Consider the following 27,850-nt stretch of genomic DNA (forward strand, 5'->3'; position numbering starts at 1 on the left):
ACTACCAGAGTCCAACTGAAAGGCACCATGCCGGGTTTTGACCTCCGAAAAAGCCTTATTATAATAAAGGTACGCCTTTGAAAGTTGTTTGTGTTGACTGAAGGTTGACCAAAGGCTTTTGGGTCCATATCTGTCGCTTACCATACACTGTGTATCAGTTATACTGTTCCTGATAAAGACACTTAGCTTTAAACCAGCCCGGATGCATTGACATAAACGGACTCCACTGTTTTTTCTCTTCGTATTAAACTCTTGAACAAGTTAGGCCAATATTTCTATAGATGTAAACGCTTTTGTTGGAAATGTTGTTGCCATGAAGCACATCACTGTTGCATACAAGGCAAGTATTTATGTGGTAACCGGTCTTTCATTATCTCTGCTGCTGACACAACTCTTTAATGTCTTGTGCACTTAAACAGCCGCACAATATTTAGTGCAAGTGGCTGCTCGGTAACTGGCCACACTCGGGCACTCTGACCCAGCAGATCCAGGTCCATGTGTTTGCTTATATATGTATGTTTCGAAAGCCGCACATTGTATTAGCACTTAACTACAGCCAAACTGCAAACTTCAGCCACGCATTGCCACTCCACAGCCATGCATGCTACGATCCTTAAGTCTTTCACGCTCTGCAGCACACGAGCTCAGCTTATACGCATACGTTTTGCCAGAGTGCTGATAGCTTAAATAGGCAAGCTGGCTTATTAAAAGACGCTTGACTCTTCGGCAACTGGGGGTGACTGTGGTGTTGGTTTTTGTTGTAAGCAAACAATAACTTGAATAAGTGTGCTTACTATCTGCATATCCACATATCTGCTCTACCAAACATCCAAACGCTTCATGCATGAGGATGTGTGTTTGTGAGTGTTTGCTCATATCTCCGCAATCGCACATGGTCCACAAAATATGGCTAATGTTCGAGCGACTTATCTTGGAAGTGGCAACATACGAGTGCATTTAAGAGCGTTTGCCGCAGTTACCCCGAATATGCACATTGACCTCGCTCTCAAATGAAACGGCAATAAGACCAGAAATTCAGAGCAAAATCAAAGCGATCTTATTTTAAACAAAGGTGTATTGAAGAATATTTAACAATAACGGAAAGTTCTGCACTTAAAAAGTTTCGTTCTTATCGTCAAAACAATAACAACGCAATACAAGTAGAAAGTGGAACAGAAACTGACATGAAGGGGAAATAATATTACTTTTGTATAGAATACTGGATCTATCTACGAACCCAGATTTGTCCAAGTCTTAACCACTTTTTGATTCAGAACTTTAACCCGCCAACACAAAAAATTATAAGATATCTCTCCCTCTCACTCTTGGTTCGTTTGCGACCACGCCACTCCTTGTTGCAGAAGCGGCGCTTAATGGAATCTCGTAGTAAATAATTTGAATTCATTGCGCTACGAAATACTAATTTATATACATTTGCTTGCGATATACTTGTACATATCTACATACATATGTACGTGTGTGTATCGTTAGAGAAGTGTCGGAGTTGGAGAAGTTTTGAGCTCATGTTATGCTTGCCATGTTGGTCAAGTTTACATATGTGTGCGTGTTTGTTCAATATTACCACCAAATTTGAAGTTCAACAAGCTTTCGGCGTCATGCATTGTTAGTTGCTTAAACATGGGATTATAACAGCATACTCACACAAGTACACAGCTGAACACAGTGCAAGGCATAAATGGCCTAAGCGTTCGCCGAATCTGCCTAAGCAATAAATACATGCTCTAATATTGAAACAAGACACCAAATACAGATAAGAACTTGTTGCAGTCCTTCCATATGACCGGCTTTAAATGACAGGATTTATTAAGTAGCATCATACAAAGGCTAAAATATTGAAAAAATCGTATCCGATCAGTTGTTGTTTATACTTTAAAAAGGCAGCAAGAAGCTCATATGTAGAAATTCTTGGTTACAATATTTTTATCCTAAGTTTATATTCAATTTTAGCAACTCTCCAAAGTATTGTCATATGACATTCGGTGGAAGAAGCCCGGAGTAATAGAGGACTCTCTAGAGCAATAAATCCCCTTAAATGTCTAATATTTTATTCTTTTTAATGGACATAATTAGATAACTGAAGTGCTATGTGATATACAAATTTTTCACCACCGCTCAGCTTTCAAAGCATAGAGAAATGTGTACCCTAATGTATACTATTGTGGGCAAAAAAGGTAAGGCTTTTTAATTTAAATTTCGCGCGAAAACTCACTTGTCTAAATATTTTTTCTCTCGGTTGGTATGACCGTTAGTAAAATCTGTGCCCAAAGAGACATCAAAACAAGAAAAAACGTTAACTTCGGCTGCACCGAAGCTAATATACCCTTCACAGGTGCATTTCTTTTAGTAACTATGTGTTCAGTTTATATGGAAGCTATATGCTATAGTAATCCGATCTGAAAAATTTTTTCAGAGATTATATTATTACCTTAAGCAGTAATCCATGTGAAATTTCGTGAAGATACCACGTCAAATGCCAAAGTTTTCCATACAAGAACTTTTTTCCGATCGTTCAGTTTGTATGGCAGCTATATGCTATAGTTAACCGATCTGAACAATTTCTTCGGAGATTACATTGTTGCCTTAGAAAATAATTTATACCAAATTTCGTGAATATATCTTGTCAAATGCGAAAGTTTACAATACTTACGAACTTGATTCCGATCGTTCAGTTTATATGGCAGCTATATGTTATAGCGGTCCGATATCGGCAGTTCCGACAAATGAACAGCTTCTTGAAGAGAAAATGACTTTTGCAAAATTTCAAAACGATGTCTTAAAAACTGAGGGACTAGTTCGTATAGGTATATACAGACAGTCAGACGGACATGGCTAAATCGACTCAGCTCAACATACTGATCATTTATATATATATGTACTTTATAGGGTCTCCGACGCTTCCTTCTGGGTGTTACAAACTTCGTGACAAGCTTAATATACCCTGTTCAAGGTATAATAATCATTAGTATATCCTTGTCTTTCTGAATATTTTTACGATGAGTGTAATTATTCAACGAAGAAGTTCCATTAAATTTTGAGTTCGGAATCAAATTTCTGGTGCCGAAAAGTTCAGAATGTTGGAAAAGGCCTTCGGTGGTAATATTTTGTCGAGAGCAAGCGTTTTTGATTTATACAAATTATTCAGAGAGGGTCGAGAACGCGTTGAAGACGAACCGGATCCAGAACGGCCGTCAACATCAACTGATGATCAACACGCCAATACAAGAAAGGAATTGATGCTTGCGAATCGCCTATTAACAGTCAGAGATCTTACTAGCAACATTGAAAATATCGGAAAGATCAGTGAAAGCCATTTTGAAAGATCATTTGGGCCTAAGAAAAGTAAAAGCACAATTTGTTCTAGAATCATTCAATTTTTTCGAAAAACAAAGTCGCATTAAAGTCTGTGAAACAACGCTTTCCGACTATCAGTGTGTCATGAAACACATTATTACTAAGGAAGAGTCATAGATCTATGCTAATGAATCGGAAACAGACGACCAATCGGCCGAATATCGTTAAAAAGGCGAGCCGAAGCCGAAAAAACCGCGTCAAAGCAGGTCGAAAATCCAGGTTATGTTGACAGTTGACTGCTGACTGTCAACAAGGAATACAATTTGAATGTTATGGATTGTTTGCGCGAAGCTATTCGTAATTAAAAGGCGGAATTATGGGCCGACAACACTTGGTTTTTGCACAACGATAATGCACCGTCTCATACTGCATTGATCCTTCTTAAGTTTTTCACCGAATTTCCAACCAATAACCACCGTTTTCGTCTGATTTAGCTCGGTATGACTTCTAGCTATTCAACAAACTTAAACGCCTGCTCCGGGTGAACTGTTTTGAGTCAATTGAAACCATTAAAACGTGGATCGCCACGCGCACTGTAGGCTATTCCGAAATTTTACTTCAACAACTGTTTTGAGAATTGAAAAAAAACGGGAGGCTAAGGAGAATTACTTTGACGGATACGACATTGATTTTACAGAATAAATAAGAATTTTAAAATTAAGAACAAAGTCCTACTATTTTTTGCCCATAGTAGTGTACACAAATATTTTGCTACAATTTTCGAAGAAACAACTTTTTAATACGCTGAGTCACAGCGGGCAACTATTTTTAAAAATTAGCTGGTATAGATATTCCATTTTGAGTACACAGCAAGAGTCTAACAAAGACACTATCTTCTTCCTCTCACACATGTTCTACTTTATTTTCCACACTTCCAAAACGGAACCGCATCTGTATTTCTTATGATATATAATATTTGAATATATTTTCACTTAGTTCATACAGTGGGAATTTGTTGCTGCAGCAAACGTTCGGTAGCACTGTGTAACAACAAATCGAAAATAGAAGAATAAATAAAAGACTTTGGCAGCTATTTTTAAAATATTCACCTTGCGCTACATAGTATATGAGAGAGATGCGTCGCCATCTGTGTGTATATGTAAATACTAATACGTGTGTGCACGCACACCTAAATACCATTAGATAAGCAGCAAACTAGTCATAAAATATACCACTTTATAACTAGAAATTCCTAACTGAAATCGAACTGAATAGTAAAACAGCTGACTTATACCAATTATAGAACGATCCGATACCGACACATAAATACAGTTGCTTGTGTGGATTGTATACACTTGCGACGCATACTAGTTGCAAAGTAACTGATAACTAGTCGATTTGACTGCTGGGTATGAATAGGAACCATAAATATTTCAGCAAGCTAAGCAGCAGCTGGTTAAATTGAAAATATTAATTAATAACAACAATGACAAGTTGGCATCGTTGTGAAATTATATGAAGATAGCTGCATTCCCGCTTTTCGAAAATTCTATTAACGAAGTGTGTGAAAATACAATGTCGCAAAAATCTTCAAAAATATCACAATTATACTGAATATAGTTCTTGTGGTAACATTGCATTCCTCGCCACACTTTCAGCGTGTTTTAAGTTTAATAGCATTGAGGGGTTACATGGGTTTTCTCAGGAAAACAACAGACTTTTTTGAAATTCTGAAATTTTTGGAAAAAATATTTTAAACTCGGTCATTTCGACGACGTTTCCGGTGATCCATCGGAAAAAAGATGGGCCAGCAGTATAACTACTTACGGGATCATCTAAAGTGTAAAATGCGTGTTTTAGTTAATACCTTAACTTAGAACTTGGAGAAAAAATCTGAAAATTGGATTTTTGACAGACATTTTTACAAAAAAATTAAAATTTCAGTGAAAATTTCGGGAAATTTTTTTCCAAGTATAAAATTTTATGAAGACTGGTTAAGTAGTCTCGAGAAATCTTGCCAACCGACTTCAAAAACATAGTTTCGAGAAAAAGGCGTTTAAAGACGGCGCCTTGGTCTTGTTAGTCTCAGGCGCACAAGTTCTCAAAGCTGTGTCTCCGAAACTATTACCCGGCTCAACTTGAAAATTTAGAGCAATATTTTTGAGTTGTTGTAAAATTTAATAAGACAATAAAAAATTCAATTTCTTGAAACCCGTAAACCCATGTAATCTCTTGAGCGAAACTACACTTCTAACTACTGGTTCACATTGGGCGCAGTGAGTGACCTCTTTTCGAATGTGTTTATTCAGATTTTTTCATGCATGAACCCAAAAAAATTTGCAACTTAACCTAACTCTGCTCTTCTTGGCAACTCATCTCAGTAGTTACCACAAGACTTTTACACTCACTCATTGTCTGTGGAATATAGAAAAATGACTACAATATTCTCTTAAAAACCTGATATTTTGAGACCCTTCTACGTTGAATTGTATTACAGACAAGATTTATTGATTTTGTCGGTTTTGAATTTCCACTTTTTAACATCTAAGGGAAGGTTTTCGAAAATCGTCAATCAACGTGTCTCCATATATTTCATGAGCTTTTAATTATTTTATTTATGAATTATGTACGTGTTGCAGATTGTTGTTGTATTCAAGCTGTGTTGCCAAGTAACGCTATCCAACTGACGAAAACATTATAATAACTCACTTTAATACTCTCAAACATGTGTCTGTGTACGTGTGCCTGTAAGTAAAATTCAAAACCCCAGATGGTCCAAGTATATGGTAATATCCCCGCCAGCAATTTTTAATGTTAATTGTGCAATTTGTCACAATAGAAAGCAAAATATTAATGCAAGTCTATTTATGCGTGTGTTTGTCCGTCGAAAACAACAATGGCGACCGCAACTTAACGGAAAATAACGAATATTCAAATCAAACCCTAACAATCAACTACAAATGACCAACAATAATGACCGACATCGACAACAACCAAAAAAAATGGAAAAAAATTATCTATATGAACTTGCAACACGCTTGCTTCGAACAGATGTTACTTGTGAACGGCAAAGTCGCCCGCGGCAGCGCAGACCGCACCCTACGGCGTCTGAGTACTATGAGCAGTACTATGACCAAGTCATGCACACACCAGTGCACCAGCAGCAGTTGGAGCAAATCAAAACGCAATACCTGTGCCATCAGCACGACATCACCATTGACCGTGATACGGTGTTGAAGATAAATCGCCTTGCCACACGCAGGAATTTGCATAAACGCGACCACAGCTGGCCGCCACCGTGCAGCGATTACGCTATGGGGGCTGAAACCATTGCTCCAAGCAGTGAGGCCGTGGTGGCAGTGGGCCGCGGAACGCAATCACTCACACACTCGCGTAGTTCTTCGAGAGAACAGCAAAGCCATCAATTGCGACATGAACAGCAACTAAAGCAACAACAACAACAAGCCAAAAGCAATGGTACAAACAATGCATTGCACTTCGCGGAGAGCGTTTGTAAGCAGCATGGCATCGATGCGATACGTGAGAAATTCAATAGTCCCACGCGAATAATTGAACCGACGCCCACCGAGTTGCGGCAACGCAATAAAATGGAGCAATTGCAATTTCGAAAGCAAAAACTACAGAAAAATGCGACAAATAAATCAGCACGTGTCACCGATAGCTCCCCTGAGACGCGCACGAACATCTCTACCGATGGCGTTGTTGGCAAGGCGCAACAAACATTGACAAATGTGTACAATAACACGGCTAATACATCATCGGTCAATGCGGCTGTAGATTCTTTAGGGTGCACCATCGCGGCGAATGTGGCAGAAACCACCAGTTGGCCTACAGCCATAAAAAATGATGAGCGGAGAGGGGAGTTGACTAATATTGCCACCACTAACAGCTTCGATGCTTCACATGATTACAGTACGCCGATGGCGCGCGGCTTCTCCGCACCCGAAACAAAAGCGGCCGATGAAAATATTGGATTGGTGGAGCCACGCCGCTATTATTTCGAACAATTGGCGCGTCGCGATGAAGGACCGCCTAAAAAATGGCACAGTTATGACAATATTGTCGCTGTCACATCGGACCAACAACAAATCACCAAGCAAAGTGTTGCAACAGCCGCCATCAATAATAATAGACAATCACAGTCGCTAGATCGCGGACGCGCACAGCAACAGCGTAGACGGGAGCAGTTGCCACCACAAAAGCCACGGTCAGCCGGCGGTGCGGCCAGTGGTGGCAGTAGTCCCGCTGCGCGTATCACACCAGTGAGCAGTACAAGCGAATTCAATGTAACGCCACTAAAAAGCGAAAGCAGAGATTTTGGGGATGGTCGCACTGGCGTGGCAAAGCCAACGCTACTAACGAGCCATCCATCAAGATCGAGTGAAGGCATGTCACCGCGCGTACAGCGACGTGCCATTAAATTGGCAACCGAGATAAAAATATGTTACGATGACTCGGGCGCTGTTCAATCATTCGGTTCAACTGCTGCGCACTTGGATGATAACGGTGGATTGGCTTCCAGTAATAAGCGACAAATTCAAACTGAAGCTACTAAAGCTGCACAGCTTCAAAAGAGTAACGATAAAAAACTGCCAACAGAGCCAGTTGGCACGCAGACGGTGGGCGACCTGGAAGACATACCACTGCCGGCGCCACCAAAAGTTGAAAATATTTCATCTACAAACGCAAAGCACATGACATGTAGTAATGCCGCGGGCACGGGCTTCGAGCCTTCAATTGTGGTGCAACGAACCCAGAAACCGTCCAGCCAAACACATAAACAGCAGCAACAAAGACGACGCTGTAATAGCGAAAGAATCATACCAATCGAGCTGGAAAAGCATGACCCACTTGAACACCGTAAACCACTTAAAGAAGCGCCCCGTCGCGATCTTAGCACTGTTAGCGCGGATCAGCTTTACGATGATGCTTGCATATATTTGCGTTCAATCGATTTGGATGACCGAACCGTCGCATACATACCCGCCGCAATTACAATTGTACCCTCACCCCCTGAGGAAATGTTGCAACATGCGACAACTGATGGACATTCGCCGACACTCAAGGCCGGTATAGTTACTAGGAGACGAAAAGAGCAGCCTCCGTCAGTTACTGCTCGTACATCGTCGCAAACTTTCGCCACCATGCCGAGGGCAAATACTGAAAAATCCACCTCAGTACCTGGATCTTCGAAACAGTCAATTGCTAGTGAGGCTATTAATAGAAAGAGTAATAATAAAGTTAATTGCAATGGTGGCTATAAAATGAACGTGCCACCAAGCGAACCAAAAGAGGCTCCGTGCAAAAAACCCACACGCTCAGACGCATACCAATTACCCATATATAATACCTCCGATATAAAATTGGATGCAGCACAACCAAAAAACCTGCAGAAAGCGATGAGAAGCGCCAACGAAAATGAAGTTGCCAAAAGCAACATACAAGCCGCCGCAGGACAACAGGGCCAGCAAAGAATACGGTCCAATCGACCTCGCGGCATTTACTACACCGATGGTGAATACTTGTATGGGCCATTTGGTGAGATTCCTGACACGTTTGAAACACACATCACACCAACAACAGTAAAGCAAGCACCAGAAACGAGCAAACGAAATTGTGCTGATGGAAATGAGTGGCAAATAAACAACAAGGCGACGAAGGCACGGCAGAAAGAGCAACAACAAAAGGCAGCATGTCGCAATACAATAAACATGCAACGCGCTCGGTGGCCGCCCACGACAACGGTGGAGCCAACTAATGAAGGACCAAGTCGAAATTCTGAGCTAATGGAAGTGTCAGAAGCAGAACTGCAGGGGAAAAATGCTATCGAAATAGCGGCGCTCGAAACAAAATATGGACGCTTTCAGCAATCAATTGCCGAGCATCTGCGTCAAATTGACACCTACATGGAAAATGCAAAAGCCGCGCTAAATCGCAGTTTACCTCATCCACAACAAGGGCATGAGCATGAATATGACAAAACCTGCCTCCCAAAAGTATCAAGGCAATCAGCTCCACTGACAACCCAAACTCAACTGGAACAGTCTCAGCTACAGGACCAACAAGGCGTCGAAGCCACGCTCGCACCGGAGAGCCCCCTGCACACGATAGCCCGTCAGTGGTTGGCGCACCGACCGCTGCACATTGTTAGTGACACTGATGACAATCTGCATGAAATGGAAGCTCTTGTGCATCCTGTCGTGCTGGAAAATATGCCTGTGGTTGAGCAGGCTCTGCAGGATTTGTCCGCTATTAAGGTGGATGGTACAGCAGCAAATCTGACGGCCAAGTATGCGGGCGATTTAGGAAGTCGAAGTGGCGACGATGGCAGTGTATTACAGCCACTAATGCGTCGTCTGATTGCGGTGCAAAGCAAACAGCCGAGCGCAGCACTCCCAGACCACGCAGTCACTTTGAAGGATCGTAAAGATATCGAAGGATTGCTGCTGATTGAGCACCATATTGCACCCACTGCAAGTTTAGCGAAACGTGTGACTATATTGGAAAATCTGGACGATGCCGCTGCTCCGCCTAGGAGTAAGCCTAGTAATTTCGTCCTAATTGGAATTGAAGAAGGCAATAAGGAGTATAACGTTAGCCACGAGATTGGAGCGGTAAATGACAAAATTGATGACAGCAATAATTGCAAGCGCTCAGCAGATAAGAGTTGTAATAACATTGCTGAGTCGAAGGAAGATCCAACCATGGCTGAAATGTCTACGGATAATGGAAACGGGCAAGTTAATATTACAAACACGGTTGATGAAGTCGCAAATCAGCAGACGCCTTCAGGTACGAGCGGTCGATTCGGTCACAAAATCAACTCGAAATTAGGCGCTAAATCAACAAGTACTTTCGATATAATCACGGCAGGTAAAGGCACCAACGAACATGTGATTGATGTTGTTGGCAATTATGAGCAACTAATGCAGTTGCAACAAGGCATGACGCCGGCAGCGAAACCAAAAGCAACAGCAGTAACTAAAAGTAAGCACACACAAACACAAAAACCACAGTTTCAGGAGGTTTCACTCAACCGCCCAGACCTGTGTGCCGCAAAAACAACACCTGTACCCAGACGACGTGCAACCACATTGACAGGCGAAAAGCCTACAACATGCACAACTGGAGCACGACCAGCATTCACAGTGTCGGCGGACGAAGGTGGAAGCGAGCAACATAAGACCGTTACTAGCCGCTGGCAAAATGAGTCCTTGCGACGACAACAACGCCAACAACAACAACCATCTGAAACATCGCAAACTCCAACTCCACCAATACCGCCACCACTGCCACCACTGACCCGTGCAGGAAGCTTGCCGAAAGATTTATGCAAAAGTGTGGTTTCTGGTTATATTTCCACGCATCAATCGCAGGAGCAGCTGGTGGGACAGGTAATTGACAAGCTGCAGGTGGATGTGGCGTTGCAACGAGATTGCGAGCAACTAAGGCAAGCAGAGCCAGAAAATGCAGACAACAATGAATCCGTAGCTGCAATTGCTATCGAAACCTCAAATCAAGATCGTCTCAGAGATCCGTTAGTTGAGCAACGACAGCCGGCCGAAGAATTTGCAATGCAACAACTAAATCAACAGCAATCAGCAATTCTACCAATAACGAAAAGTAACCAAAAACCATGCGACCAACAGAATGCGCAATCAAGTGAAATCACAATTCCAAGCAGCAGGATTAACGCCCACTCTGCGGAAGCCACGAGAGCTGCTCACGGCACTGCTGCAGCGACAGCATCACAGCTGGCTGCACAGAAGGTGGTAACAGACGAATCAACAATAACGGGTTTAGCTTCAGGAGGACTACACAGCCGTACGATTGCCGGGCGTCGAGGCAAATTAACGCTGCATATCAATGGAGACAATAAAAACTATCTTGAGTCGGACAGCACGGATGGTTTCGATACGTACAAAGCCACCTACGAAATACCTAGCCCCTGTTTTAAGCAGCAAATAATCTGGAAGCAAACAGTCGATGTGCCACAAATTAAAGACACCAAATTCGCCACTGCCTCAGAGCTAGGCAGACACAGCGAAGACAACAACGATATGCATTTTGATGCAAAAGCCGGGGATGAAGCAACTGCAAGCAATCAATCACTTACAGCCAAGCTTCAGTTTGTCAAACAGCAATCAAGAACTCCCTCGCCAGCCACTTTGAAAACACGTCTACAGCCACCTACCGCCACTCGATGCTCACGCAGTCGCTCCAAAAGCCCATGTCCCACGCAAGCCAACCGCTCACCCACGCGCAAATATCCCGCCGCATTAATTGAGCCTAACGCACCGACCCGTGCCGCCTCACCATTCGGTCTGAATCCGCTCGACATCACCGACCTGATTGATGACACTACACACGAGTACGGTGACAATGGTGTGGAGCTCTCCAAACGGACTTCGAGCGCTCAATTAGGCGACACCAAATTCGCCAGCTCGCCTGCAACGTGTAGGCTGTTGGCCGAGTTTGTGCCACAGGTGGAAGGTCACAATGTTGGTTTATTGGTGCGTGCATCTGTGGATCCACAATCACAGCAGCAGTGGGAGAGAAAAGTGCGGAGTGTGCCACAAGCCATCGCCGCGCAATGCAACGAAAAGGCGCAAATTGAAATGGACAATGCACTCACGCACAGCGCCGCCACGCATTATGCTGATGCCGCGTCTAGTGATGATGATGTTGACTACTGTGTCGACGAGCGGCAACAGCATATCGCCGATGGTGACAAACACTCCATAAAAGGTCCTTCGCCAGCGGTCCCTTTAACACCATCTCCATCCTTGGCATACTGTGCACGTGCTGGCAGCTGGCAACCGATGATGAGCGAGCGGGTGCATGACGCCTGCCGTAATGAAACGGTGACGACACCAACACAGTCGTTGGCGGGCAGCAGTGTTGCTGATTCAAACGCCACCGCAGTCGGGATGGGAGAATCAGATTTTCTGCCTGCACGCCAGCGGGGACACCGCCGCGAATCGCGACAAGAGGAAGTAGTCCTGGACAACGACAGCCGGCAGCAAAGCCTAGATACTGTTGGTGAGCCTACAGTCGCAACGCCACGTGAGTGTGGCATTATTAATCGCTCGTTCGATAATGTTTCACCGCGTCCCTACATCAGCGTCGAAGGTACGTGCAACTGCTGTTCCATGTGGAAATAATATGTCGTGTTTTTGTGCTCTCGTGTTGTCACAGTACAGGACTCGTATGTGTTGGCTATCATATGTGGCACGTGTTGAAGTACCGTTTGTTGCACGTTATATTGAATGGATAGCGAATTTCTGTGCAAATGTTTGTTTGTTTTTGTTTGTATTATCGCTAAGAATCCGGTTGCTAAAGTCCGATATATTTGTTTGTTTGACATTTGTTTTTGTCTTCATCCCCCAACTTTTACTGATCGTATCCATGACGGTCGAAAATTACTTCCATTTATCGACAACATTGTAGAGCATACTCTGCCAAGACTTTTCTTAGAAACAAGGGTAGGGGTTTAACTTTTGCCAGAAGTCCCACATAAATCGACTCTTTAGCATTGTCAGTGGACGAAATTACTTTCTCGCAGTGTTAAACCCTGTTTTTTTATAAAGCCGCTTTGTCTCTCTGATAATCCGCCGGTTTTTACAATGCTTTCGTACAATAGACCAATCGTTTTTGTGCATGTTAACAAACATACTGGGTCTTAGAGTCATGGCTTCTTTAAGGCCTCTAGGCCTCTATTTCGTGTACCATATATTCCACGCGCTTTGGAGTTTTTGATTTTTTTCGCAATAGCCAATAGCATCTTCCGTGAGTAATAGGGTTGGCTCTGTAAGTTTGTTTCGGGAATAAGGCTTCGACAACATTTCTCATAAATGATGCATTCTTGGGTTGCTGCGACTTATTTTTGAACTTCGGCATACAAATTTTCTATGCCGTTCTCCAGGGGTCTATGTTTGCTTCTTCACAGAGCTTTCGAATGGGTGATGGCTGACATCAGGATTTTTGTTTTGGCATTTAATACTTCGCTGAGGCGGGTTTCATTTTCACCTCCCTGGTTACGTTGGAAGCGGCGTCTAGCTGAGTGGCAGGGCTTACTCAGCTTGCCGATTTCTTCATTCCACCAGTATACCGGTTTTCGATTATTATTATATCTCGTCCTACATATAGTTGCGTCGCATGCTGCAGCTAGTTCCTTCCGCACCGCTGTGTAGAGTAATCTCAATGTAGAGACTTCCTTAAACCGTGATTAAAAATTGTGTTTATAACGTCCTGGTCTCAAATCGAACTTAATGAAGGTGTTCACGTATAAAGCCTCTTACCATTTCGAAAGAAGAGCAGGTAAAACCCTCCCTTACGACGATTGCAAATCTTATTGTTTTCAGCTTTCTGTAATAAAAAATAACTAACAAAACTTTTGGCAATCAATCAAAAGAGGGAAGTGTGTGAACACTCCTGTCTAGTTGCATTTTTTGGTTCACAAATTTTCCAAAAGTCAGATAAATAATTACGCCAACAGCGCAGCCATTGAGGGAGTCGTGAGCAAACCGTATTTGTATTACCTTAAACATACACACATCTAAAATATCCACCTGACTTACTCATTTGCTTATCGTGAACAATGCTTTAATCCCGAACTGAATGCAAGCATTCTGACAACAGTCAAAATTATTTTTGCGTAATGATTAATACAACACTAAACCGACGCGTAGCGATAAAAGAGAAAAAACATAAATATATACTTTTATGCGTTATATATGTATGTCAACAGACACTCACCGAATCATATGTATGTAAAGAAGACAGGCGAGAGGAGACAGGCATGTTTGTATGGCGAGATAATAATTCATGCGCCGACAGGATGAAATTAATTAACATGAAATGCTAATGAAATTTTAATATCTCCGCTACATTTTGCTCATAAAGTTCCGTTTTCGTGGATTTCGCGGTAACGCATAGTCTCGCCTAAGCCGTTAAGTATCGTGTTGGCGGAAATTGTAAGTCGTAGCTTTCATAAAAACCATGAACCTTTCTCAAATTTTTAAGGCATTCACACACACAGACACACTCACATGCCGCCAAACCCCAGCGCCTTCGTCTATTTGTATGCATCATATAAATACTGTCAAATGAGCCATTCAACGGTCCTGCTGAAATGGGTCTTGCTTATCATCGCCAAATGATGGATACACAAAAGTACGAAAGCTGTCATTTTTCGCCGTCAGCGCAGATACAGTTAATGCGAAAATGTTAACATTTTCTATTAATCTGATTCTGAGTTCTACCAGAATCACTAAGAAAGTGAATATCCATAGCTTTGAATCAAGGTAAACACAACAATAACTGTGGTAGATTGGAAAGAAAACCCCCCGTTACACAATTCTCCGTAAGATTGTGTGAAATGATTGCTTACAAGATTCGAGCAAAGCGCCAATCCTGATCAATTTTATGACTCACTAAAGCAATAAAGCTCAAATAAGGAGAAAAAATCAAAACTGAAAAATTTGCAATGTGAAGCGTGTCGGCATCATTAAATTCTGTCGGTATTATTGCTGTTTCTATGTATGTGTAAGATGTGCATGTGGTGTGCCCTTTCCACTGCTCACAGCTCATAATAAATTATACTTAAGGCTTGCAAGTGCGGCGTCGTCAACGAGACCATCGCGACGCGCCGTCCTTTGTGGATGGTATCATCCCTGCTGTGTCTAACGTGCCCGAAGCCTGCCTGTTGCTTACCACAATTTCCCGCTGCCTTCGCCGTTATTTTCTATGCGGTGCCATAGACCTTCACACACACTTTTAATTTCGACGCTTTATTAATTTAGAAACGAAACACATACATCGCGCTCCTCTCGCTCAGCATAGATAGCTACTTTATGTTATGCTCGCGTGTAAAGTGAAAATATTTGTTGTTGCCTTATTGCTGTTGTTATTAATTTGAGTATTTATGTATATTATATGCTTTGCTGTTGTTGCTGAGTTTACACTTTTTAATGGCAATGAAGATTAATTTTTTCTCTAATAATATGTCTACCCGGCTACCATTTAGCTTAAGAAGACGAGCCGAAAAGAAAATACCAAGGAGATTGTTCATCAAATTAAAGTTACATACTACTAGTATTGGCCGATATCCACTGATGTACAAAACGTTGATGTTTTTTAATGTGATGTTTCGCTATAATTCGATGCATCGATGTTTTTATTCGATTATTACGTTTTTCTACTTACTTCCTTCAGCTCATAAAGTATATTTCTAAAAGGTTAAAGAGCTCAAACATGTGCTTCTATAGTTAGCACCTGCTTGGTCGACGCCATTTTGCAAATAATTATATTTCATGATAACAAATGCTCACACAAAAATTTTGCTAGCCTCAATGGCAATAGATTTGATAGTTTGTTAGCAATAGCTGTTAGAAAAAACAAAGAAATTAAGAAGGTTAATACCATTGCAGAAGCCGAGGGATGGGCATGGACTCTTCAGATAGTTCTGATAAAACTGAAAACAATTTTTTCGATATGTCAGATAAGCTATCCTTATATTTTCATACCAGATGGAAGGTGACAAACACAGTTTCTTAAATTATATAAAGTAGCTTTCAAATACTTAGTAATTGTCGCCATCCGAACGCTTATTTTCAAAAGCTAGTCAGACAGTGAGCAAGTAAAGAAATAGAATAAAAATTTAAGGTTCGATAAAATATTATATAAGTTTTGATATTCTCTATAAAAGCGGCTTTGCAAAAAACAGAATTTTATTGAATTTTTAATTTTTATTCTATTCCTTTGTTTTAGATTATTTTTATATATTTAATTTTTCATCAGTATTAGTTTTGTCGCCTTCAAAGTAGTCCCCACTAGATTTAATACACTTATGCCAACTATTTTTCCAGTCCCCGAAACACTTTTCCTAAGCACTTATTGGAATGGCCCTCAGCTCCTACAGTGAATTTTAGTTTATCTCTTCGATCGACTAAAAACGGGTTCCCTAGAGTGGCAATTTCAGTTTGTATAAGAAGAAAAAATCACACGGAAACAAATCTGGTAAATATAACTCCTTATTGTCCTGTTTTTGGTACTCTTTTTGAAAAAAATTCAGCTTTATCGGGACTAGTCAAGCAAGAACGCGTTTCATATCCAAAATATCCACTAAAATCAGTCGAACGGACTCGCGAGAGACCTCGAGCTCTTTTGCCATCTCTCTAACACTTGCCTGATGATTTTTAAGTATCATATCCTTCACCTTTTTTAATGTTTTCTTCATGTGAAGAGGTCGAAGGTCGTCCAAACCGAGGCATGTCTTCAACGATCTCTCAACTGTCTTTAAAGGCATTGTATCAGTCGTAGGTTCATGTTTTTGATAAAACTGAATCATCGTAAGCATTCCCCAACATTCGCAACGATTTCTCACACGAAATTTGGTTAAAAATACAAAATTTGAAACAAATTCTTTGTTTTATATTTTTATACAGTGTAAAAATCGCAACACACTACTCAGGTGTACCGACTTAAGCAGCTGCTCTTAAGAAACTGGTTGACAGATCACACTCATTTTTGGCGCAGTAATTTACGGCAGTCCTTCCAAGTTAGCAAAAAACTTTGGGATCCATTGGAAAATACTCTATGTACTTAAGAAGAATCAGTTGGTTTGCAACTCTCCTCTTAATTCATGTGTGGTCTTAAAACTATCATCTTCTTCTAGCTCCATACTAGGGCAGAATTCATAGAGTTTCGCAAAATGCGGACCGAGCCCATTCAAATGCAACCATGACGTTTTACTACATAATGTCATTCCTAGGCTACATGTGTTTCCATTTATTGAAATAATGTCAAAAATATTGTTATTTACGCCATATTGTCTATTATTTCGTCCATTTGGCTGGGAAGGGCAAGTTAGTCGAATTTTCACTTTTAGCTTTCAAACATTTCGTTTCATTAACTTCATTTTTGTTTCACCCGTTTTGTGCTTCGCAGGCGGTACGTGTGTTGATATGCGTCCAGATACTTTGTAAGCGGCTTAAAAGCGCGCTTTTGTACTTGTTTATTTTATGTCTTAAGTTTGCTTACATTTTGCCTTAACAACAGCCATACGGCCTACATTCGCTCTGCATCCTTTTTCGATTTGATGCGCAAGACAAATATTGGCATTCCTTTTCATTCGCAAACGCGAACGGCTCAAAGACGGGCATAGCATTCTAAGAGCCTTGAATGGAACCCTTTTTCGCTCAAAAGTCCCGTCAGTGAGCACTTTTATAAACAGCGGCGAAAGCGATTTGGCGCGGCTTACATATTGCACCTGCGTGCCAAAGAGTTTAAATATTTACCACCAGTGGAATGGGGATGCTGTAAAGCCGCGGTTGCGGTGCTAATAAACGGTGCTGAGAATTTTATAAGGTGATTAGCGTTGAGCTATTTACACATCGGCTAATTATTATTTATGGAAATTTTTAATTACGAAAAGGTGAAGCTTTTATCAATGCTGCTGCTTGTTTAGAATTGTAGGATTCCCATGCCGTAAAGGGATGGGTAGATTTATTATCCGCTTTTACCAACATATTAATTGAAAATCATACAGTTGTTTACCTTATTTGATTGAAAATTTACTTCAAGTTCTTTATTATTTGCTCACCGCATGAGTCTTTGTCCCTTATCCCGAGCCATTTCAATGGCCACGAAGCGCTACTGCGGCAGTCCACTTAAAAAACCGCAAGCCCATAACTATTTAAGTCGAAACCATAAAATCACCATTTTTCATCGGCTCGTTGCAATTTAATGAATGTGTTTTCTTACTGTCACAAGCAGCAAGCGATGCATTTTCATTACAATGCGACGCGCGATCGCACTGCCTGCCACGTAAGCGATACGGAAAATGCGAATGAATGTGTACACATTTGTGCAGTCATGTTTAATGCCTGCGTAGATTAAATTATAGCCACGTATATTGCACTTAGAGGCCGCTAAAATAAATGCAAACAATTGTGTACCAAAGCAACACGGGCAGTTCCTTACCCCTTCGCTTTGCTGGGTGTCGCGCTAATTTTTACATCATTTCATTTTGCCTAAAGGGCAACGGTGCTAAATACCTTATATGTTGTAAACATGTACTCAAAAACTATTCAAAAACTACAAAAATTGTTTAATATTCTTCATGAATTATTTTTCTATGAAATGCAAATCCTTTAAATAACTAAATATTTAACGAAAATAATGCAAAGCATTTTATATTTAGCTGGCAAAGCAAAATCAAAAAAAGCAGCGCGTGTTCGTGTGCGCATTGCTGTCTGTTTATAAATACATATTGGTCAAGCTGCCTATTCATTGGCGAATCCGGCGACGAGGCCAAATAAAACGATCATATTTTCAGCTGTTGCTGTTGCTGCAGCTGTTTGAAAAGCATTCGTGTGCGATTTTTCGAATTTTTCGTGCAAAAATTTTATGAAATGAAATCAAAGCGGCACTAAGCCGCAGGTGAAGCCTTACTAAATTCGAATAGTGTTTGTGCCCAGCGCAGCAGGTGTTAGTGAGGGGTAATATTACTGTAATAGTTTTATGTTTTGACCAAAATTTTCTACTATCTCTTGCCACATTTCTCATATACTTTTTTTAACTTTTTGTTAATTTCTTGACAAGTAGATTTTTAATTATTTTATATTGGTAGTCGAAAAAGTGTTTTCGTATTTTGTCAATAGATGTCGTTGCGGTCGTATATCTCCATTGCTACAAATCACATAGTGTGATACCATATATTGTTGGAAAGATAAGATTTTAAGCTTCATTTAACCAAAAAAAATCGGGAAAGTTGAAAAAAAGTTACAGTTATTCAAAAATTAGTGAAAATAATGAAAAAATTTGCCATATTTTGATATTCTTTATGAAAAAAGGCAGAATGCTCCGCAAGCCACCAATGAATATTGTGAAGTTTACAGAGACGTTGAGGTATCAATTCGTGCAGCACAACAATGGTTCGCTCGCTTCCTTTCAGGAAATTTCGAAATTCCGATTCAGACTGATGAAAGTTTTACACTGATGGAATAATGTCTCTAGCGGAAAAATGACAAAAAGTGGTCGACCAAAATGGTACATATTTCTTTATTTATTTATTATTATAAATATAAACAAATAAGTTGAAGTTGGATTAAAAATACGAAAAGACTTTTTCGACTACCCAAACTTCTTTTTTTTTTAATTTTTGTGTGTTTTTTACAACTAGGTTTTTACTTATTTTATATAGTATATTATCGAACGAAACTTTATTCACAATCGAAAAATTCGATATACCTTAAAAGCCTTAAGAAGAACTGGTCTTTCTTCAGACAAACAGCATAAATTCGCATTATGCGGCATAGCATGAAAATTTTTTGAAGTCATAAACTCTTAATCGAACAATTTAGACTATCAATTAATTAACAGTTTAATTTATAATTTCTAAAAGCAAAAATAAGTTAAAATTGATTTCCCACCGACCTCACAACGATTAACTACCAGTGCGCTCTTAATATGATCGAGGCAAATGCCGCAAAGTTAAATGTTCTTCTTCTGTTCTTCATTTAAATCAAACTTTCGCAACACATGCGATTAACTTTGCCCTCGTTTTCGAAATACTGTTTAACTTTGGAATAATTTCCATTCCGATATTTAGTGCGTGATTGCGGCTAAGGTGAGAATTTTCATTTGAACAACAACAACGTGTCAGTCATAAATAATGACAATAAACACCGAAAGCATACGCAAGGCAATGCCGCCGATGATCAGGTGCAAATTATTTTTAAGCGATCGCTCCAAGGCTGCCTAGCCGCTTTCTTGCCCGCCTGCTCACCGGCTGCGCATTAAACTAACACATCTTCCCCCATGGTTTTTTTTTATTTAGCTGCTTTGTTGGCACCAGCTTGCTCGTATCGAAGCGCAAATTAATGAGAATAAAATTTTTAAATAGAAAAATATGTAGGAATATAACTAAAAAGTGGATGCAAGGCAGAATATGCGAGCGCACGAGCAAGCACAATCCAAAAAGTCGAATATTTTCATTTCGTTTGCGAAAATTATAAACACAGATCTAGTGTTAGTGACGGCTGAGGCAGCGTCATACATATATTTGAACAATTAAAAATTATTATGATTTTGCATGAGACATGACAGCTGACCCTGTCCGTCTTTGCTGCGCTTTCATCTGATTGCACCTGAAAATTTCAATCCACACCGACTTGAACGTCAAGACGCACACCGATTTTTACATATTTTATCTGTCTTATGCATAGGAATGTACTGAACAAATAAGTATGACTGAACGCTCAGGGTAGAAGAGGCGAATGAGCAAATTTCAGTACAAACACAAATGAAACACAAAGCAAAATCGTAAAAATGTTCATATTGAAAATATGATGAGCAGTGAAAACAAGAATGAAAAAAGATTACATATTGACTGTTCCAAAAATTTCGCAAAAAAAAATTTCCGAGCATTTAAAACTACTTAATTATTGCATATAGGATATGTACACCCCTCGATCTCCGCAAGCACATTCTATTTTGCCCACAAATGCGCCTTTACTGTGCTACGCTATTTAAGAAAAATGCCAAAGTATACGAGTAATGTGGCTAAGAATATCGGTAATAGCACTGCTTTCACCCAAAAGCCACTAAATTTTTTATTTAAATCTCTCGTTTTCTTCATGTGCGCACGTAGGTGTAGATCGCCAAAATTCTAAATGACGCGCACTTGAATTATTCATGCGAGCAGTTCAACGACAGCTGTACATTCACATGACAACTTAAAGTAGTTATCTTTAGTCATCCGTGCTATTTCTGTCAAGCGTGCCAGCTAAGCTTTATTTGTCAGCATTTTAGTCGCGAGCACATTTTTCAATCGCGCTGACAATACAATATTCTCATACGATCAGGTGCCACATCAGCCTAGTCTCTAGTCCAAGGTTATCCCAAAATACTCAAAGATCATTAATTATCGATAAATCGTTTAATAATATCCGCATTGATACCCTCTTAAACTAAGTGTTCTGCAATGGTTCTACTTACGTGTGCAAGTATTTCTGGAAGTATCATTAAGTACTATTTACACTTAACAAGTGCTTGAAATATATTGTAATTACGTTGCGAAATGTTATACCCAACATGCCTAGGTTGTTTGTTAAATTTAAAGCGCTCTTATTCAATGTATCTAGGAAAAACTAGAAACAAGTAGGGAAGAGCTATGTTCAGGCGCAACCGAATATTTTATACTCTTGGAACTTGCAAGAATCCAAGCCAGGAAAATACTTTAAGGTGTAAAAGCTGAGGATCGGAATCTAAGCAATTTTATATATACATACATATGCTCTATATAACGCATACACTGTTCGACATATTCACCATCAGGTTTGTTAGAGAAACGTAAATCATTATATGTAGTATATGGAAGTTAGGGTAGTAACGACCCGATTTTATCTTTTAACTATTATCATGCCACACACTAAAAACATGTTCCGTGGGTTTCTTTAAGGTACCTCACAACAAATCATAAGGGGTATAGTCGGATTTCGAAAATCCTGATGTTAGTTATATGGAGGCTGGGTCAAGTTTTCACCGTGTATCTGTAATTTTCGTGAGATAACTCAAATATGGGCCGATATATCGAGCATAAAGTCACTTGGAAGTTCGAAAATCTTTATATTAGGTAAATGGGGGATCAGGGAAGTATTGACCCAATTTGTAGCACGCAGACATACTATTATCAGGAAAGGTTTCTGTCTGAATTCCAATTGTATATTAACCGATATTTTTGGTCAAAAGTCAACTATAGGTACTGGAGTCCATATATTCGGTACCTAGGGGCTTGAACAGTTTTAGTCGGACTTGACAACTTTTAGTCATAAAGTGGCATACTTTAAAGGAAAGTTTTCGGCCCGTTATATCAATTGCATTCCGATTTGTGTACTGGAAAGTGAAAGAATTGAATTGACCGATTTCATCCTATTTCACACTGGGACATAGCAATATGAGAAAAATGCCACGTACTAAGTTTAGTGGAAATCGGTCGGTCGGGTCCCGCGATATGTGATTTTACTAAAAAGTAGGCATTGCCACGCCCATCGTCCAATTTTCACAACGGCTTCTATAAAGCCCCTCTTATATCATTTCGGAGGTAATTTAATAAATGGGGAGTGAGCGGGGTTATTTTCCGATTTCATCCATTTTCACACTTTCGGTAGGAGTTCCTTTAATATTTCTTATTCTTCTTCTTTACTGGCGCAGAAACCGCTTACGCGGTTATAGCCGAGTTAACAACAGCGCGCCAGTCGTTTCTCCTTTTCGCAAGGTGGCACCATTTGGAGATTCCAAGCGAAGTCAGGTCCTTCTCCACCTGGTCCTTCCAGCGAAAAAGAGCTCTTCCTCTTCCTCTGCTTTCCCCGGCGGATACTGCGTCGAATACTTTCAGAGCAGGAGTGTTTTCGTCCATTCGGACAACATGACCTAGCCAGCGTAGCCGCTGTCTCTTAATTCGCTGGACTATGTCAATGTCGTCGTATATCTCATACAGCTCATCGTTCTATCGAATGCGATATTCGCCGTGGCCAACGCGCAAACCACCATAAATCTTTCGCAGAACTTTTCTCTCGAAAACTTGCAATATCGACTCATCATATCACCATATAGCAGGACGGGAATAATTAGTGACTTATAGAGTTGGGTTTAGTTTATTTAGTCCGAAGTAGCACCTGTTGGCAAGAGATATCTTGCGTTCGATTTCGAGGCTGACGTTGTTGTTGGTGTTGATGCTGGTTTCCAGATAGACGAAAGGGATCCTATAATATTTGCACTGAACAAATTTGGTTGTTGTTACTTCAGTAGTTTAGGAGATATTGGAATTAAACTTATTAAAGGGCAATGACACGCCCACTTTTTCAAAAATCTGCGATTCCCTGTACCAAATCTAATTTTTATATATCAATTTAGTGCTTAGTTAGGGCACTTTATAAAAAGAGGCCAAAATGCATCTCAAGCCACCAATAAAATTTGTGCAGTTTATGGAACCGACACAGTTTCCATTTCCACCGCACAACGATGGTTTCAACTTTTTCGTTCTGGTGTAGAGGTGGTCGAAGATGCGCCACGCTCTGGACGGCCTGTCGTCGAAAATTGCGATAAAATTGCTGAATTGGTCGAAAGAGACCGGCATAGTAGCAGGCGTAGCGTCGGTCAAGAGCTGGGCATGAAACATCAAAAATTCATTTCAATTTCAATAAAAAAAAAATCAATAAAATATCGCAAGACTTTTTTGACAACCCATTATAATCCTATAGCTATTTCGCTTAGTTTTAGGTGATAAGTACAACCGTTAGGTGCACAAAGCTATTATATATTTCGACGATTTCCTTGCTGTACAAAGAAGTTTTTGTCTTTAATCAGCTAATCTCCCTTCTTGACTAATATCAGAATATGAAACTGGTGCTGGTTAGTACATAAGGCACGCCATATTCGGAAAAATTACCGAAGACCCCTTGAGTTGAGCATTTAGATTTTGATTTGATTTTAGATTTTTTTTAATAAGTCTAAATTATTAATATAAATAAATATGTTTTGAAATAAACCAATACTTAAAGCCATTTCATTTTTCGAGCTAAGGCGAACGTTTACTACGCAATTAATGGAGAGAGCAAGTTTTCCGAAAGTGCAACGAATACTATATATCCCTGATATGTGGCTTTATGGTATGGGCATGTGTTGCATACCAAGTAGTTGAATCGGAAATAAATTTTAATGGTTGCAAGTGTTTACGACCACTTGCACACGCAGTCGTTAAAATATTTGCTGCGGGAAGCAAGCTTAAACAATTTGGCTAAAATCTATATTGCAACTAAATTTGCAGCACCCCACACGCACACGCACACAGTTGGGCTAGCACATTGATTTTTGTATAAATAAATTATTAATTAATTGCCAGCAAATGAACGAGAGCTGTGCATTTGAAGTAGAACAACCCACTGCGATTCTCAGGAATTTGCATACATACAAGCCAATATGTGTGAATTTGTATGGGCGTGTGTGTGAGTGTACGGGACTATGTAGTGCTTTGCAGCTTCAGTTGGTCCAAAAATGTTGTGTGTCTGCTTGCGTTGAGTTTTCGCCGATCGGCTTGTGTCTGCCACACCTGCGACGTTAAACAGTTCGAAAGCCTAGCGGGACTACGGTGTGAGGCAAGAAATGAAATAATTTTAAATGAATTTAATTTTGGAAAACTCACAAGGGAGGCGGAAGCATATGCTTCTGTTGCTTTTGTTGCTTTAGCAGCAAGTGAGTGTACCTTATGTGTGTGTTTGTGTGCATGCGTGTGCTGTATTTTTCAACTTGTGTGCAACATAAAATTTAATTGGCAAAATTCCTGAGCATCTGGCCGCCGCTTGTAAGCATAGCCCCGTCCGAGTGGCATGCCGCATCAGCCGACATGGCTGTTGATGAGGGAAGCAGCGACCACGAGGTCGGGCACTCATATGGCGGTTGTGTGAACAAATGGCATTTAAATTACATTCAATTTTTGAAAGTGTCAGCAGCGAATGACAGAAATCAAGATTTTGTTATGTACTTTTTATTATTTTTGCTTTTCGCATCAATTTCACTGTCATCTGGCGCGAATCATGCGAATATGCTCATATGTGTGTAAGCCCTCGCGAAATTGGCAGCGGTTCTAATTGAAGCAAGCAATGCTAACATGCACTTGTTAATCACTGCGCCTAATGATGCATGCGATCCGAAAGTGCTGTCTAGCAATTAGAGGAAAAATTATTCAGTTTATTAGGGCTGATAAAGCAGCCTCTCTCAATAGGATTTTATACTAAGTGCTTTTAGAAAAAGTTTGATCTTGCACACTATATATCAAGAATTATATTATTATTTTCCTTGGTAGTGTTTTTTACGTGGCTCGTCCCAAACCCAGCGCACAACCAAATTATTTTTGTAGAGGAGATGTTTCGCTTTCTCACTTTAGCTCGTCTTCAAACGGATGTTTTCTGGCTACCCAGAAGATACTTGCTCAAAGACCGGAAGTCGTGAGCTGCTCGAGCCACATGTAACAGAATCGTTTCTGGCCAATCGTTATGGCAATCAGAGAACTTTCTTTACTTGCGTGAACTTCTACACGTGCCTCCATCCTCCCTTGTTTTGGGAATTGGCGAGCGTTTTATTAAGTATATCTCGGACAAACCAAACTCAATTCTTTCTTCGTTCGAGCTCTGCGCAGAGCAACGCTTTCTGCATCTTTCTTCACCTTCCCTCTATCTTTTCTGTAAGACGGATTCAATTGCTTGCCTCGTCGGCTTATAACCAAGATCAAACTTTTTATGGCTTGAGTGAGAATCATAAACTGCCAAATTATCTGCCACAAAAGCAGCAGGATAAATATGTAGTCATTAAGCATATTATTATCACAACATCTTGAACACTATTTTGAAATTTAATACATAAATACTTGCATTAAATTGTCATCAGTTTGGTCATTTTCCCTTTTATGTTTCTCTTCCTTTATGTTGTTGTAGGCTCATTCGGACGTAAGGGCAAGCCATTTGGGAAAACAATAACAATGTGCTTCAAGTGTTAACCAAGCTTTCTCACAATTATGGCTTGACCTTTAACAAATGCCAAGGCACTCATAAATATTGTTACTTTGAAACAACAGACCCATCAGACTTGTATATACTGCATATTGTTTAAGCTTGGTAATAAAAACTTCGGAATATTTGGAAAGTGGCCCTAAAGAGCCGCGTTATTGGTGAGATAATAAAACAACAAGTTCTTTCAAAGAAATATAAAACAACGAGATAAAATGTTGTTAAATTATTTTTGTTTTCGAAACTGAAGCTTGAATATATCTTCCAAACCCTTTTTCTGTACTCACGCGGTACCGAAAGAAATATTCAATGGAGAGATCATAAAAATTTGGCAGTATAGAATTGTCTTATCCAAAGAGCATATTAAAGATGAGAGACTGTTAACTGGAAAGATATTATGGCGGACGTAAACAGGATTTCTGATTTGTTAAATTTCAACGAAAACGCAGTTGAAACAGTATATCGTCACCTAAAATGCAAAACAATGTACCATCAAAAAATTGAAAATCATTATCAGATTTAATAACCAATATATTGGGTAGTCGAAAAAGTCTTTTCGTATTTTGTCAATAGATGTCGTTGCAGTCTATATCTCCAGTGCTACCATTCACAATGTGTCACACCATATAGTGTTGGAAAGCTGACATTTTAAGCTTCATTTAACCAAAAAAAAATTAAATCCGGGGAAAATTTAAAAATTTACAGCTGTTCAAAAATTAGTGTAATAATGAAGAAATTAAAATGTTTGTATAAAAAAGAGAAGAATGCCACACAAGCCACCAATAAAATGTGTGAATTTTACGAAAACGATGCTGATCATATAGCACAACAGTGGTTCGCTCGCTTACGTGCTGGAAATTTCGATGTGAAAGATTTACAATGATGAAAGTTTTACAGTGATAGAATAATGTCTCTAGCGGAAAAATGGCAAAAGTGGTCGACCAAAATGTTACTGTTTTTGTTCATTATTGTTCATTATAAATAAAAAAATAAGTTGAAGTTTGATTAGAAGTACGAAAAGGCTTTTTCTTTAAACCGTAATTCTCAGTGGTTAACTTTTTCTGAAACCATCATTAGCTTTCCCTAGTCGCAAACTGACACATTCCATACGGAAATATAAACATTGTTCACTCCAAAAAGCAGCTGAAATAAGGAAATTAGTTCAGAAAGGCAAATGATATTTAACTTTGATCCAACCGCCATTCTCAACCAACAAATCGACATACATATAATATCCGATTTATACAATTATACTTGTATAACTTGATTCCATTTCTCCTCATTTTCAATTTATCATTACTTTTGTTAGCTGATGTTCCGTGAACATTGGATAAAAAACAATAAAAATAAATTAATAAAATTCACATACATAAGTACAAACAAAATGAAAATATTCAAATCTAGTTGCTCTATTCACCACGGCAGCGGCGAAAGTGGGACAAATGACGTGAGAGAGGACGTCATGATCATAGCTGGATCACTCGCGCACAAGCATTCGATCAGCAACGGTGTGCTCTCATACAATCGTGATGCGTCCGCCAGCAGTCGCATACGACTACACTGACGCGAACCGTTATTGATATTCAGTGTTCCTAACAGAAACGCACACGGTACAAATCCATGCCACCCACAAGGAAATGAAGCAGTACTACCACTTCAGTACACGGATTCGAAACCAGATAACCTTTATATGTACATATATTTGCTCAAACTTCAACTCCTAGGTAACCGACAGAAGTGACTTGATTGTTTTAATACTGTCTTTGAATTGTAAACGTTACCCCATTTGTTTCTATGTCATTTGTTCCTTAAAAAATCATCGCAAGCACAAGTTCCATCTGGGACAGTACACATCGCTAAATAATTTCTCTATACAAAAGTTTTTGATGCTTCTGTCTCACTCGCGTGTAGCTGCTAGATAGCCATCTTGGTGTGCACACCCTGAACTG

The 27,850-nt window shown here is 39.9% G+C and overlaps 1 protein-coding gene across 1 annotated transcript in view; it reads left to right on the plus strand.

The window, feature by feature from the left end:
- Positions 1 to 27,850, plus strand: part of LOC120779085 — a 142,094-nt gene that overhangs the window by 86,405 nt on the left and 27,839 nt on the right. Inside the window, exon 5 of the mRNA XM_040111236.1 lies at positions 6,364 to 12,465. Coding sequence (XP_039967170.1) covers positions 6,364 to 12,465 — 6,102 coding nt within the window. The remainder of the gene's footprint in view (positions 1 to 6,363; positions 12,466 to 27,850) is intronic.

The sequence above is a fragment of the Bactrocera tryoni genome, chromosome 5 (genome assembly GCF_016617805.1).
Source record: "Bactrocera tryoni isolate S06 chromosome 5, CSIRO_BtryS06_freeze2, whole genome shotgun sequence".
In the NCBI taxonomy this organism is placed as follows: domain Eukaryota; kingdom Metazoa; phylum Arthropoda; class Insecta; order Diptera; family Tephritidae; genus Bactrocera; species Bactrocera tryoni.